At 35.6% G+C, this 15,813-nt stretch overlaps 1 protein-coding gene across 1 annotated transcript in view; it reads left to right on the forward strand.

Moving 5' to 3' along the window:
* Nucleotides 1-15,813, forward strand: part of Pitslre (cyclin dependent kinase 11B pitslre) — a 213,282-nt gene that overhangs the window by 171,199 nt on the left and 26,270 nt on the right. The window contains exons 13-14 of the mRNA XM_090399488.1: nt 2,803-2,910; nt 8,779-8,895. Coding sequence (XP_090255614.1) covers nt 2,803-2,910; nt 8,779-8,895 — 225 coding nt within the window. The remainder of the gene's footprint in view (nt 1-2,802; nt 2,911-8,778; nt 8,896-15,813) is intronic.

A 15,813-nucleotide genomic window follows, 5' to 3' on the forward strand; every position in this document is an offset into this window, starting at 1 on the left:
TTGAAATGTGGAAAGGCAGCAGGAGTAGATGATATTCGACCAGAAATGCTGAAGTATGGTGGTATAAAAGTCTTATAGTGGCTGCACTGCATAGTTCAGAATGCCTGGAGAGAGGGATGAATTCTTGATGATTGGAGTAGAGCTCTCATAGTACCCATATATAAAAAGGGAAATAAAACTGAATGTGAGAATTACAGAGGTATTTCCCTACTGGGAATACCTCTGTATTCCCAGTAGGGAAATTCCCAGTAAAATTCCCAGTAATGAGTGTTCCTGGCAAGATCTATACAAGTATACTTGAGAAACGGTTGAGAAGAATTGTGGAAGAGACGCTTGGTGAGGAACAAGCTGGTTTCAGGCCAAATAGAGGCTGTCAAGATCAGATATTCACTTTACAACAAATAGTTGAAAAGTCATGGGAATATAACAAAGATCTGTATTTAAGTTTTGTAGATCTGGAAAAAACATATGACAAGGTGACAAGAGAGAAGTTATTCAAAACGTTACAGTTGTATGGTGTCAGTGGATCATTATATCAAGCAACACTTAGTCTTTATTTTAGTTGTAAATCAGTAGTTAGAATTGAAGGAAGTACACGGAGATGGTTTAATGTTAAATCTTGTGTTAGACAAGGATGTACATTATCCCCTCTGTTATTCATTATCTATATGGATCACATTATGAAGGAAAGTGGTATTAAACCTGATATCAAAATTGGAGATGTTAATGTCAGCTCTTTGCTTTATGCAAATTTTGATGTTATACTTCTAAATAAATCTGCTACAAGTCTGCACTGCAAGATTCCCTTACTTAAATGAGTAACTATTGTAATAGATATGGTACGAAAGTCAGCAATAACAAGACAAAGAGAATGGAAATAAGCAGAAGCACTGAAAATGTCAACTGCTTTGTGAAACTTAGGCACGATTTTTAGTGAAGATGTTAAATTAAATATGGAAATAGACAACAGAATCAACAAAGTTGGTATGGTAGGAAGTCAATTGGATAAATTCTTATGGAATAAGAGAGAAATTAGTCAGAACACTAAATTAGCTGTATACAAGACAGTGTTCAAACCAGTTTTAACTTATGGATCTGAGAGCTGGGTAAGAAGTAAAACACTTGATCGACGACTAGATACTGCAGATATGAGAGTCCTGAGAAAGATTAGGGGCATGAACAGATGGCATCAATGGCAATATCATATTAAAAATGAGGATATTAGGAAAGAACTTGAGATTGTCAGCATCCAAGAATGCATTAGCAGAGCTAATCTCAGGTGGTATGGTCACTTAAACAGAATGGGCGAGGAAAGATTAGCAAACCAAGTGTTCTCTGCCGGGTTGGCAGGAAATCGACCCAGAGGAAGCCCAAGATATAGGTGGATTGACATGGTAAAAAGTGCCTTACACGATAGAAATATAAAATCTGATAGTGTTGGAGTCTTTACAAGTAACAGACTGATTTGGAGGAAAATTGTAGATAGGACGTTAGTAATGATGTAAATTTTTCAAGTGGTACTATCATTTCTTATACACCCCTTGAGGGTACATGACAGAAATTTGATGATGATGATGAGTCCTATGTATGGGTTACTTATGGATCAGAGTAAGATAACTGTGAGGAGATTTCCACATAGTCTGTAAAGGCATACAAAGAACTGATCAGTGCTTCTCACCGAGTGCCCAATCACCTCTCTTGATGGACTCTCTTATTTAGATATCCACCTGAGAAATGAACAAGGACAGGCTGGCAATTTGAGACATAGCCAGCCAAACTATATTTTGCATTGACTTAAACCACACCAAAAACGATGTTACAACAGGCTCTGTGGGAACATCACCTGATTAAACAAGCTGTTCTCATGAGAGAAATAGACTGATGAAAGCCACTGGAACAAACTTAATTGCAGAAGAATTGAAAATTATCATCATCATAAGAAGTATCAGTGGAAAAATATGGGACTAGCAGAAAAACTAAAGAAGTACTATTTGATAAAATTTTATTACCGAAATGAAGAAACTTAAGTAAATCCTTTAAAGTATCATTAGGCTTTATCTTCATTTAAAGGCAAAGTTAACCATTGTGTTAACTCTTGTGTCATAGCTTGCCAACTCAGAATCCCTTGCATTACATTGGAAGGATGTTTTGCAAAAAGTAAGTCATAACTTCAGAACTCATTTTGTTCTGAAGTGTAAACATGCATTTATGTCTCAGGCCTCTTTTTAATAAAGAGATGTATGATTGAATTATCGAGTGATTTTAAGAGTCAATTACAGTGAGACCTAAGTGAAATGGTACATTTTCTCATGTTTTATTAACTGCTGAACTCTATTTCAGTTTAAACTGGTATTTTTTTTCCCTATTTAAATTTGTATTTGATTTATTTATTTTATTTTATTTTTATGGTTTTTGATTCTTGTCTAAATTTCAGTTTGGATGAGTTTTTTATAAAATATTAGTTGACTTTTTTTTTTCAATTTAATTCTAGGAAAAATATTTTTTGATTAATTTATCATTTCATATTTTATTCAGTTTTCCATCTGATAAATTAATGTAATATTTCAATAATCTTTTTCACTTTTATAATTTCACATTCTTCCAGTTATTTTTTCTTTTTCAAACTTTCAAATTTAACTTTTTCAAATTATTTTAGTAACCAAGTTATTTTATTTCAGAATAATGAAAAACATTTCTTTTAGATTTCTTATATTCTTTGGACTTTATGTTATTCACTTAGCTAATTGAATATATACTGCCATACATATAGAAGTTTTATAGAAAATGTAATTTTCATTATAGGTTGGAGATTTTGGATTGGCTAGAGAATATGGATCACCACTAAAACCTTACACTCCAGTTGTTGTAACACTTTGGTATAGAGCACCTGAACTTTTACTAGGAGCTAAAGTAAGCATAAGCTACTGCAGTAAGAAACAAACAAAAAAAAAAGTGTTAACTGTGAAGTATCTTAACTGCATCTGTTGTTTTATTTTGAATATAGAGATTTTTTTTTTTTTTTAAATAAGGAAATTAAAATTAAAACAGATTTCAAAAACATTAAAAGGGAAATGTGGGAAACATTTGTGTTGTGATTATTTAATGAGATTTTTATTATTATTATTATAAATAGCAATTAGCAAATTGACTGTTAGACTTCAGGAATGACACAAGAATAATTAACAACAATAATTTAATATAATAAAATTAACAATCTTCATACATGCTTCAAATGGATAAACACTAATGTCGATTACATGCATATAGCATTAAACTTTAATATTCACAAGCTCAATTAGAGAGTTATAGATAATCAGTTTAGTTCATTAAAACAGGCCAAACCGTTAACATAGTTCATATTTTGCTTTAGATTTCAGTATTAAACTTCTCATCCTGTAGTCCATATTTGAGTTTTAGCAACTCAGGATTAAGTTTTTAACAGTTGAGTTCACAACACAGCATATTTAAACATCTTAAACTATGTTAGGTCATTACTTGTTAAGGTTTTGAACATCAAAGCTTAATGTTCTAATATAATAACGTCCAATTGTTTCCTATCTTCTCGATATAAAGCATATCAACTTACCTCATAAGACATAATCAAGAAATCTTACTAAACTGTATTTAGTGTAAAAGTAAGAGGAAATTTTTTTTCTTACTATTGGAGTGTCCACTCCTGCATAATTAGTCTCTAGAAAGACTTCAGTTACTTCTGATGACATTTATTTCAAAGATATTTGTCTTCTGTCAGAGACTCATAAGCTGTTTTCCACAGTTTATCAGCCTTCATGGATTCTTGGAAGATAATCTTAACACAGCTCTTATTTCTGAGGATATTCTTCACTTTGGTCATATGTCCTGTTTCATCTTTTCCCACTCTCCTGCCACATTTCACTTTAGTTCTCTACCTTGTGGTCAGCCTCACTTTCAAGGTACTCTAGTTATTAGGAGTTTCATGTGGCTTTCACTTTCATACACAGCCAAATTGTTACTTTGACTCATCATTCTGCAGTTCATGTCTGGATCTGAGCTTGTCTACTTTATTTTCTTCTCTTTCTTTCTAGTGTGTTGACCTGTTTGCTGTTAAGACACTCTTTCTTCTGTCTGAGAAGCACTTATGTACTATTTCATTACATGATGGTACATGCCTGCTATCATAACTATACATGTAATTTGCATGATGATCACATGTAACATGTCATGAGTTAAAGGTAAATCGCACTACCTGGTTACATCATCATAATAATAATGATAATCAGCAAATGCTTTTTATTCCCTTATAGAGATTAGACAAGGCCTAATTGCATTTTATGTATTGTTTATTTATTTTTTATTTTGTAAGAATTCAGATGTATTGTGAATTTTCTTATATGACTGAATTCTTACAAGTTTGTAATATCAGAGAAGAGTATGGAACAAGTGTAATCCAAGATTGCAAGATTGTACAGAGTCCACAAGGCATATCAAAAATGGGAAAATATCTTGAGAAAGAAGAATGAGGGTAGACAGTTAAATAAGTGTGAGAGATTCAATGATTACTATGTATCAGACAAAGATGTAACAGAAGTTTTGTTAGAATGAAAATTTCTGTTGTGACCAAACTTGAGAAGGCAGTAGTAAAAATTTGATTATATTCGGCAAATGAACAAATTCAAAGACACCAAGTATAGTTAGTATGAGAGAAGATATATGAGCATCTGCAGAAGTGAAAAAGAAAACAGAGAAAACTCGGAATGTGAATGTCTTGTAATGGTGTTGGAAGTTTTTCCACTTAGTTATACTATAAATTAAAGATACCAAGAAATTATGTACTGGTTTAATCCTTTATCCAAATGTAAGCAAACAAAGCTTGTGCCTGAAGTATTTTCAGGACAGGTGACTCATATACGTGTGTGTGTGTGTGTGTGTGTTTAGGATTAAATGACTGGGAAACCGAGATAAGAAATAAAACATATTTTAATGGCATCACTAGTTTCGTCTTTAACAGACTTCTTCAGGTGCAAAAAAATAAAAGATATAACCAATAAGAACCGTAAAAGAAATAACTCTAAACAGTACAAAAAAGGGTTAGTGTATGCATTTCAATGTTAATGCGTTAACATTTATGTATTTAAAAACATTCTCTCTCTCTGACTTCATTGTTGGGCATATGCGTGCTCTCACAATCTCGTGTACATCAGCTCACATTCTCCTGTAACTTATGTCTCTCTGATATTCCTCGATGTGTAGTTCAATGGATTTCTCTGTCTGGCCAAAATATGGCTTGTCACAATCCCACCAAATCTGGTAGACACTGAGATACTTGAGATTGTTATGCCCAGGTTTAGATCTGCTCAATAAGGAGCTGAGTTTCTGTAGAGTTGTGAATAAAATCCGAATGTTGTACTTTCGAAGAACCTTGGCTAATTTGGGAGAGACGGAGCTGATGTAATATGACAAGTGTTCCCTTTAATACTTGTTGTATTCTCATTATGGCGAGGGAGTGGATTAAATAGGAATTTGTTAATAGTTTTTTTGTGAATAGCTATTCAGTTGAAATGTAGTCTGGAAGAAATTAAGTTATTTGTTTAGTTCCTCTTTGTCATCATGATGGGAACGAGTCCGATGTCCAAGTGTCTAAATGATTCCAAACTTTTGTTGGGGATAATGATGAGACTAAGTGTGGAGATATCTAATTGTACGGGTAGGTTTTCTGTAAATCGAAATCTTCAATTTCTCTGCTGAACCGGTCAGTTTAACATCCAAAAAAGGAAGAGAAACATTAACTTCTAACTCAGTTGTAAATTTGATGTTCAGATGTTGATTATTCAGATGGTCTAGGAAATTTTTAAGAGATTCATGGCTGTGGCCCCAAACTTAAAAAATCGTCTATGTATCTTTTCCAAATTCCAGATTTTAAAGGGAAAGAGGAGCTAGCTTTCTCTTCAAAATCTTCAAAGTATATGTTAGCAAGTAATGGTGACAAAGAGTTTCCCATAGCTAGACCAGAATTTTGTTTGTAGATAGTACTTCTATACTTGAAATATCCTGAATGAACACAGTGAGTTAATAGGACCATGATCTTCTTAGATTATTTATTTTTAATAACAATAGCACTTCTTCTGTAGAAACATTTGGAAATAAGGAGACTATGTCAAAACTGGCCATGGGAGAATAATGATGTCTTTGTTATCTTGCAGTTTTTTTAATAGCCTGCCGTTCTAATGAAGATATGTTGTCGGGAGGAAGTTTGGTGTTGTTAATAATAAAAATGGATTCCATATGGAGTAGGTTTGCTTCTTGGATTGGAAGGAATGAAGCAGCTTTTTTCAACTCTCATAAGTAATAATTCTTTTCGGATTGATCTTGGAGATAAAACAAAATTGAGACCTTTGGTGAGAACATTTTTCTCGGCAGTAGAAAGGTTATGACTAGATTTGTCGATGACAACTTTATCCAGGTGGAGGTGTAATTTACAAGATAAAGAGTTTTCTTGTTTCTGTTTAAGAGATTCAAATTTTTTAATTAGTTTTAGTTCTCATTTTGAACTCTGGAAGCTTGACATTCGCTCATCTCTTTAAGATGGTTCCACATGTCAATATCTAGAGAATGTTCAATATTATTAGATAACACAGTTTTCTTAGCAAATAAGAAGGCCAAAGTATGTTTGGTGTCAAAGATACTCTCAGCAAGAAGATCCAGCTTTGTTCTATAGTAAATCCTACTATCATGTTCAGTTTTAATGGTTTCTTTAAAAGAGATAAAACTTAGAAAAAGCACATGGAATCTGCATCATTTAAAAAACACTAACCTGTTGATATTCATGGCAATTCTCTTTAGGGTCCTCTGGTAATCTCTGCTTTTCAACATCCGAACATCAAATTTACAGCTGAGTTAGAAGTTAATGGTTCTCTTCCTTTTTTGGATGTTAAACTGACTCGTTCAGTGGAGAAATTGAAGATTTCAATTTACAGAAAACCTACCCATATGAATAGATATCTCCACACTCAGTCTCATCATTATCCTCCACAAAAGTTTGGAATCATTTTGACACTTGGACATCAGGCTCGTTTCCATCTTGATAACGAGGAGGAACTAAACAAAGAACTTAATTTCCTCCAGACTACATTTCAACTGAATGGCTATTCACAAAAAATTATTAACAAATTCTTATTTAATCCACTCCCTTGTCGTATTACATCAGCTCCATTTCTCCCAAATTAGGCAAGGTTCTTCGAAAGTACAACATTCGGATTTTATTCACACCTCTACAGAATCTCTGCTCCTTACGAGCAGACCTAAACCTCAAGTATCCCGGTGTCTACCAGATTCGGTGCAGTTGTGACAAGCTATATTTTGGCCATAGAAAGAAATCCATTGAGCTACACATCGAGGAACATCAGAAAGACATAAGTTACAGGAGAACGCGAGCCAGTGCTGTCTAGCTATGTTCTGTTTTTCGCAAATTCTAATGAAGAGGACCACACCCATCTAGTACTATGGGACAGTTCTACTAATATTTTCCGGTTACGATGAAGTAGAGAGAGAGAACAATAGTAGAATCTAGAGAAATCATTCTCAATTCTATACATCTCAATAACAACCTAAGCTATAACTTGTCTGACTGTCACTATGCTACTATACAATATTGGCATACATGAGCTTGTGAGCGCACGCCCAACAGTGAAGTCAGAGATAGAATGTTTTTAAATATGTAAATGTTAATGCATTAACGTTGCATATGCCTACAAAAATATGCTTAATTTTGCCTTTTTGACATGTTCATTGCCAATCATGCGATATCGCGTAATGCGCGTTCTCACCTGACGGTCAATCATGCGTTATCACGTGGACGTCACTAACTAAATAAAAAAATATAAAAAATTTGGCCACCACACGAAATTCCAATTTTCAGCTTGGCAACGAGCGATATCGCGTGATGCGAGTTCTCACCAGGCGGCCGATCATGCGTTATTGTGTGGACGTCGCTAACTAAATAAAAAAATTTTTAAAAATTTGGCCACCACACGAAATTCCAGTTTTTAGCTTGGCAATGAAAGTGTTAAAGAATGGTTGAGAACAACTTGAAGAGGCTGAGCAACTTGATTTGTGGATCTTGAATTAGAAAAGCTGTTATATTTTTAATGTATCTACTACTTATTTTATAAATTCTTTATGAGTGGAAGCATCAGAAACATCCAAAAGAATAGTTCAAAGCTCCAAGGTGGGAATATTTGAAAAGCTCTCTGGTTGCATTTAGCTAATGGCTAAATCAGCAGTAGCATGGTTAGTATATGAGTAGCAGTAATTTGTTCCCATAGTATAGCAAAGTTGGAGCATTTATAACTGTGGAAGTTTTTTTGACTGAAACTTAATGTTAGTCTGTCAGACTCCTGCATCTGTACATGGAAAACTAGCCAGTTTAATTGTTGAAATAGTCAATTTCCACCTAACATATTATTCGGCTTAGGTGCTAGTTAGAACTCATTACACATTAAATAGCATAAAAATAACTCAAGCAATGAATTGAACAAGAATTTAAAACTCCGAAACATCTTTAGGAGCACAGTGTAAATTAACAAATAAAATAAATTGATTCTATTAAATGTCTGACTTGTTCTAACCAGCAACCAAACCAAAACATGCACAATTTCTATAATGCTAAAAAATTCTACTTGTTTTTCTGAACCTCTGTTGCAATATTTTTAAGTATAATACTATTATTTTTGATCTTGTTGCTCATGTTAATATCTTTTTATTAAAGTATCTCTTAATGTGCATTTTTTAAAATCATTTTAGGAATATTCTACCCCTATTGATCTGTGGTCTGTCGGTTGTATATTCGGTGAACTTCTCACAATGAAACCATTATTTCCTGGAAAATCAGAAATGGATCAGATAAACAGAATCTTTAAGGTATGGAATTTTTTTTCCCCTTATATACATTTTTTAGAAAATTTCTTTAGCATCTACTGTACACCCCTCCCTCTCCCTTTAGTAACCTTATATTTCTATCATATCCTGTCTTTTCTGCATACCAACTAAACTTTGTAACCCAGAAACTTTCAGTCTCCTCATAGGGAGCACTGTACAGTCCAGTCACCATTTTGGTCACTTGCTTTGAATCCTCTCTCTACCATTTCTGCATCCCCAAAAAACTCAGTGACTAAGTCTGTGCACAATAGTGCAGATGCAATTGGATCAAATCTTTATAAAGATTGATAATAACTTCCTTATCCTTATTTTTCACTATGTTTCTTGATCCAAGATCACCTGGATCAGAAAACAGTGACAAACATCCAAGTGATTTTTATATTTTGCCCACTTTTTCGATATGTATGCGCTCTGAACTTCACATCTCTGTCCATCATTATCCCAAAATTCCTTGCTTCATCAATTTCTTGCAATCTATGTTCATCTTTTGTAATACAGAGGCTGTAATTTTTTCATCCCAAAGTGCATAACTTATCCATTCAATTGGCAACCATTATTCTTTGCTCACCTTGCTGGATCTCTCTCTAGTATCCCGGTGTCTCTCTTGCTTTATCAGTTATTGGTCCCCCCACTTTTACATAATTATAAGCAAAGAATATTTCAATTTACACCAAATAATCATTCGTGTACAAATTGAAAAGCAGTGATCCAAGTACAGAAGCTTATGTCACATCTTCTATTTGATTCATCCTCACTGTATGATACTCTGATGACTGTCTGTTACTATCCTCTTATCCATGTTACCCATGGATAAGAGGATAGTAACATGGAGATGGACAAATGGAGATTTATCCATCTCCATTTGTCCAACTTGTGTAATAGATTCCATCTAGTATCCTGTCAGATCCTTTAACAAGACCTAGCAGTGTCCAACTCAGCCATCACTTAATGGCAGAATGTAAGTGAATTACTAATACAAGACACCCACCCCTTCACAAAACCATGCTGCTCTCCATAGAAATATCATATTTCTTTTCATCTATTCCTAAATTCTACCCTTAACCAACTTTTTCCAGTACCTTAACCACCTCATATTGGAGGCTTAATGGATTGCATACAGCACTCAGAAAGGATTAAAAACAGAATTTAATTCTTCCTATATTTCGTCTCAGTCAATGAGACATCTTCAGGGATTACAAAAAAACTAATGTAACATGAAAACAAATAACAAACAATCCTAAGCCCAACCACGTGAGTTACACTAAAGTCCTATCTAGGTGGAGCGCCCTCTAAGGGCAGTTGTAGGTGGCCTGGAATGTAAAGTGGGACCTCTGGTGATAAGCATTTCCCAAATCTTAGGGAGCTTAATGCAACCATATTTGTTAAGATTTGGTTGATTCCTGAGAGCTGCTGCTGATTCTAAGAATAGTCTTTCTCTTTTGAATTTGCTATGGTGGAGCATGGTGGTTTTTTTTCCATGAGATCCTGTCGGTTGTATCCAATACATGGTCAGCCAGGCCTGACTGACCATAGTTGTGCTTGCAGATGTATGACTTATGTTTCTCCAGGCGGATAGTAGCTGATCTGCCTGTCTGTCCAAAGTACGCCGGTTTATGTTGGAACAGGGTACTTTATAGACTTTAGGCACTTAGAGAGAGGAGGGAGCTCATCTTTTGTAGAGCGGATGAGGGTAGCAAGTTTGCAGTGGGGCTTAAATGCTGTGTGTAGGTTGTACTTTTTTAAAATCTTGGCTATTTTTTCAGATGTGCCACAGATGTAGGGTATGATGACAGCATTTCTAAACTCTTTTTCAAGAGACGACCGGGGAATGGGGGAGGAACTGATTATTTATTTTTTTTAATGCTGTGATCGCTGTAGCCATTGGAGAGGAAAGTGTTGTGTATGTGGTCAAGCTCAATTGTAAGGGCGGTTCCACTGGAACAAAGACTGTGGGCTCTCTTGGTAAGAGTTTTAATAATGCCATATTGTTGAGCAGGGTGGTGGTGGGAGCGTTTGTGGATGTATCTGTCTCTGTGCATGGGTTTTATTTATACCGTGAAGGAAAGTGTACCATTGGGAAGGCGTGTAAGTAAGGTGTTTAGGAAGGGTAAGCAATTGTTCTTTTCCTTTTCCATCGTGAACTGGATTCTTGGATATAGGCTGTTGAGGTGACTGAGGAAGGCGTCTAATGTGTCTTGGGCCATGAGGCCAAATAGAGAACAGCAGATATAAGCAGATAGAAGGAACCGCCATGGGTTCCCCCCCCCAACCCCCTCTTTGCCAATTTTTATATGGAAAATTTTGAAAAACGAACCATAGACTCAGCCCCTCTCAAACCTTTCATCTGGCTAAGATATGTAGATGATGTGTTCTCTATTTGGCCTCATGGCAGACACATTAGATGCCTTCCTCAGTCAACTCAACAGCCTACATCCAAGGATCCAGTTCACGATGGAAAAGGAAAAGAACAATTGCTTACCATTCCTAGACACCTTACTTACACGCCTTCCCAATGGTACACTTTCCTTCAAGGTATATAGAAAACCCATGCACACAGGCAGATACATCCACAAACGCTCCCACCACCACCACCCTGCTCAACAATATGGTATTATTAAAACTCTTACCAAGAGAGCCCACAATCTTTGTTTCAGTGGAACCGCCCTTACAACTGAGCTTGACCACATACACAACACTTTCCTCTCCAATGGCTACAGCGATCACAGCATTCAAAAAATTAATAATCAGTTCTTCCCCCATTCCCCGGTCTTCTCTTCAAAAAAGAGTTCAGAAATGCTGTCACCATACCCTACATCTGTGGCACATCTGAAAAAATAGCCAAGGTTTTAAAAAAGTACAACCTACACACAGCATTTAAGCCCCACTGCAAACTTGCTACCCTCATCCGTTCTACAAAAGATCAGCTCCCTCCTCTCTCAGTGCCTGGAATCTATAAAGTACCCTGTTCCTGTAAACTGGCATACTTTGGACATACAGGATCCGCTACTATCCACCTGGAGGAACATAAGTCATACATCTGCAAGCACGACTATGGTCAGTCAGGCCTGGCTGACCATGTCTTGGATACAACCCACAGGATCTCATGGAAAAAAAACCACCATGCTCCACCACAGCAAATTCAAAAGAGAAAGACTATTCTTAGAATCAGCAGCAGCTCTCAGGAATCAACCAAATCTTTACAAATATGGTTGCATTAAGCTTCCTAAGATTTGGGAAACGCTTATCACCAGAGGTCCCACTTTACATTCCAGGCCACCTACAACTGCCCTTAGACGGCGCTCCACCTAGATAGACTTTAGTGTAACCCACGTGGTTGGGCTTAGTATTGTTTGTTATTTGTTTTTATGTTACATTAGTTTTTTTGTAATCCCTGAAGATGTCTCATTGACTGAGACGAAATATAGGAAGAATTAAATTCTGTTTTTAATCCTTTCTGAGTGCTGTATACAATCCATTAAGCCTCTACACACGGACCTTAACCACCACTCTTGTGTTACTAATTGGTCTATATTTTGCTACAGCAATCTTGGAATTTCGTTTATCTCCGGCTTGGCACTCTGCTAGTGCTGAGATTTAAATTAAACAGTCTAGTTAAGAACATTGCCATTTTTCTTGCGCTTTCAAGAGACGCAGGCTGATATTTCATCTAATCCCATGGTTGTATTCACATAGTGATTTCTTAATATCTTGAACCCCCTCCTCATCATATACCTCTAATCTTGTCTTGATCCTTGTTCCATCAGCCACTACATTATAACTAGCTGGATGATATCAAAGTCATTACTGTAATTTAGTAATTTTTTTCTGCTTCTGTCTTCTCCTTATCAGCAGCAGTCATGTCATTCAAGTTATCCTTCCATAATTATTCTTCCTTTTGCTAGCCATATAGCATACTCTGGAATTTCCTTTTGTCTGCTCAAATAGTTTCCTTTCATATGATTTTACCTTCCTCACCATGCTAATCATCCATTTTGCCTCTGCATTATTGCTCATGAGTTTAGAATAACATTTTATTATTTTGCATTTTCTGTATCCTTTGATCGTTTCCCCTTCGTTACCAACATTTTCCTCTGAAGTTTCTTAAACCACAGCACTTTTCCAACCTGTTTCTCCGGTTTTTTGTAACTGCCAGCTTTGCAATTCCACAACATACCTCTTATTACAAAATTCCACATATTTAGCTACTTCAGTCACCATCAGAAATCATCCACTTGGAGGCAAAGTCGTCGTAACCTTTTCATGGACAAATTCTCTAATGTTACCAGATCCATTACTTTCAGGCTTCATGTCCTTTCCATCACATGCTGTTTCGGATAATTATCTTTTGATAGCCACATAAATTCCATTTTCTTTTCCCCCATGTGACCATTTCTCTTTCCAAACTATATCCAAATAATTGAAGTTTCCATACTGATTACTTGACCTATATGCATTATCAAATTCCTGACATGTACCCTCTTACAGGATATGATAGTACTACATGAAAAACTTAAATCATTGCTAACTTCCTATCTACAATTTTCCTCCAAATCAATCTATTACCTGTCAAGACTCTAACATTATCAGATCTTATATTTCTGTTTTCTAAAGCACTGTTCACTGTATCAGTCCTTATATCAGACCATACCACCTGAGATTAGCTCTGCTAACACGTTCCTGGATGCTAACAATGTCAAGTACTTTCCTAATATCCTCATTTTTAATAGGTTATTGCCATTGATGCCATCATTTCATGCCCTAATCTTTCTCAGGGCTCTTATATCTGCAGTCTCTAGTCTTTGGTCAAATCCATAAGTTAAAATTGGTTTGAACACTGTCCTGTATACAGGACAGTGTTCAAAACTAATTTAGTGTTTTGACCAATTTTTCTCTTATTCCATATAAATTTATTCACTTGACTTCCTACTATACCAGCTTTATTAATTCTGTTGTCTATTTCCATATTTACTTTACCATTTTCACTAAAAATTGTGCCCAAGTGACTGAAATGTTTTACTTGTTCTATAGTTCTCCATTCACAGCCAGTTGATATTTTCAGTGCTTCTGCCTATTTTCATTGTCTTTGTCTTGTTATTGCTGACCTTCATATCATATCTATGACAACAGTTATTCATTTTAGTCAGGGAATCTAGCAGATTTGTTCCTAATTTATTTAAAAGTATAACATCTGCCTAAATCAGGCAGCTGAGATTAACATCTCCAATTTTGATATCAGATTTAATACCACTTTTCTTCATAATGTGATCCATATAGATAATGAATAACAGAGGGGATAATGTACATCCTTGTCTGACACCAGATTTAACATAAAACCCTCTTCCTGTACTTCCTTCAATTCTAACTGCTGACTTACAACTCAAATGAAGAATAAGTATTGCTTAATGCCCCATTGACACCATGCATATGGATTTGAATATCTTTTCTATTTTTCTAATAGATTTTGAATATCTTGAAGTATAAGTGTTACCCCATATTTTGGAAGTTTTATGTAACAACCATATTTATTTAGGTTAGGCCCATTGCTGAGGACAGCTGTAGATTCTAAAAACAGTCTTTCTTTCCTAAATTTGCTGTGATTGAGCATGGTGGTTTTCTTCCAAGTGATTCTGTGAATAGTATCTAGTGCATGGTCACCATAATCAGTCATGGTTGGAGATGTGTTTTTTATGTTCTTCTATGTGGATGGAAGCTGATCTTTCTGTCAGTTTATAGTAGACCAACTGTCACAAACTGGGAACTGTGAGAGAAGGCAGTTGATCCTTAGTGGAATAGATATGAAATGCTAGTTTCAAATACAGCTGGAAAGCTGTGCAGAGGCTGTATTTCTGTAAAATTCCAATTTGCCATTTTTTCTGATGTGGCTCGGAAGTAGGGGATGCTGATACCATTACTAAAATCCTTCTGAAGAGAAGGTTGTGGATTGGGGAAAGAATTTTTTTATGTAGCAGAACTGTTGATAGTAAGGTGCAATGTATAGGGTTAAGTTCTGCTGTAAGATAGACTTCATTGGATCAAAGGTTATAGGTTCTGTTAGTTAGAATTCTTATGATACCATGTTGTTGAGATGACAAGATGATGAAAAAGTTTGTCACTGTATCTGCTTGTGTAAGTAAGTTTCCTGTATACTGAGAAGGAGAGGTAATCATTAGGAAGATGTGTTACAAAGTTCAGGGTGGAGAATCGCTGAGAGCTCTGAATGTAATGAGCTGATGACTGATTTGTTAGCAGCAAGGCTGGTGTGCCTTGTAGAGGTCTATTCCCATAGCAGAGTGAAACTGGCACCATGTTGTTGAGAGGGCAAGATGATGGAAAAATTTGTCACTGTATCTGTCTGTCTGATTAAGTTTCCTCTATACTGAGAAGGAGTAATCATTAGGAAGGTGTGTTACAAAGTTCGGGGTGGAGAATTGCTGAGCTGAAGACTGATTTGTTAGCAGTAAGGCTAGTGTGCCTTGCAGAGGTCTGTTCCCATAGCAGAGTGAAACTGGCACGCTTGTAGGTACAAAGGACTTTCCTTGATATGAACTTGATTTTTAACTTTATGCAGTTGGGTAACATTCCTATATCCTGACAAAGGCCAATTGACTTAATAACTGTCTAGATAAACTTGCCATATTGTTTTTCTTTGCTTACTATGTTCACCATGAATAATCAGTAACCATGTGTTGAGGCTGAGGTGCTGAGAGGACCACATGTTGTAGGTGCAATGGAGTAAAATGGCACTGGGAAAGATTAAAAATATAATTTTATTCTTCCAAGTTTTTGTCTGTTACAGACATCATCAGGGAATGCAATGATAAACTTGTAACATGCACAGAAAGGCAACACAATTCAAGTGGTTTTTATTTTATTTAAAATAAAAATCACTTTCTCAGGCTC

This window comes from Typopeltis vanoorti, chromosome 1 (assembly GCF_054136105.1).
Source record: "Typopeltis vanoorti isolate ZY-2024b chromosome 1, IOZ_Tvanoo_1.0, whole genome shotgun sequence".
NCBI classification, from domain to species: Eukaryota; Metazoa; Arthropoda; class Arachnida; order Uropygi; family Thelyphonidae; genus Typopeltis; species Typopeltis vanoorti.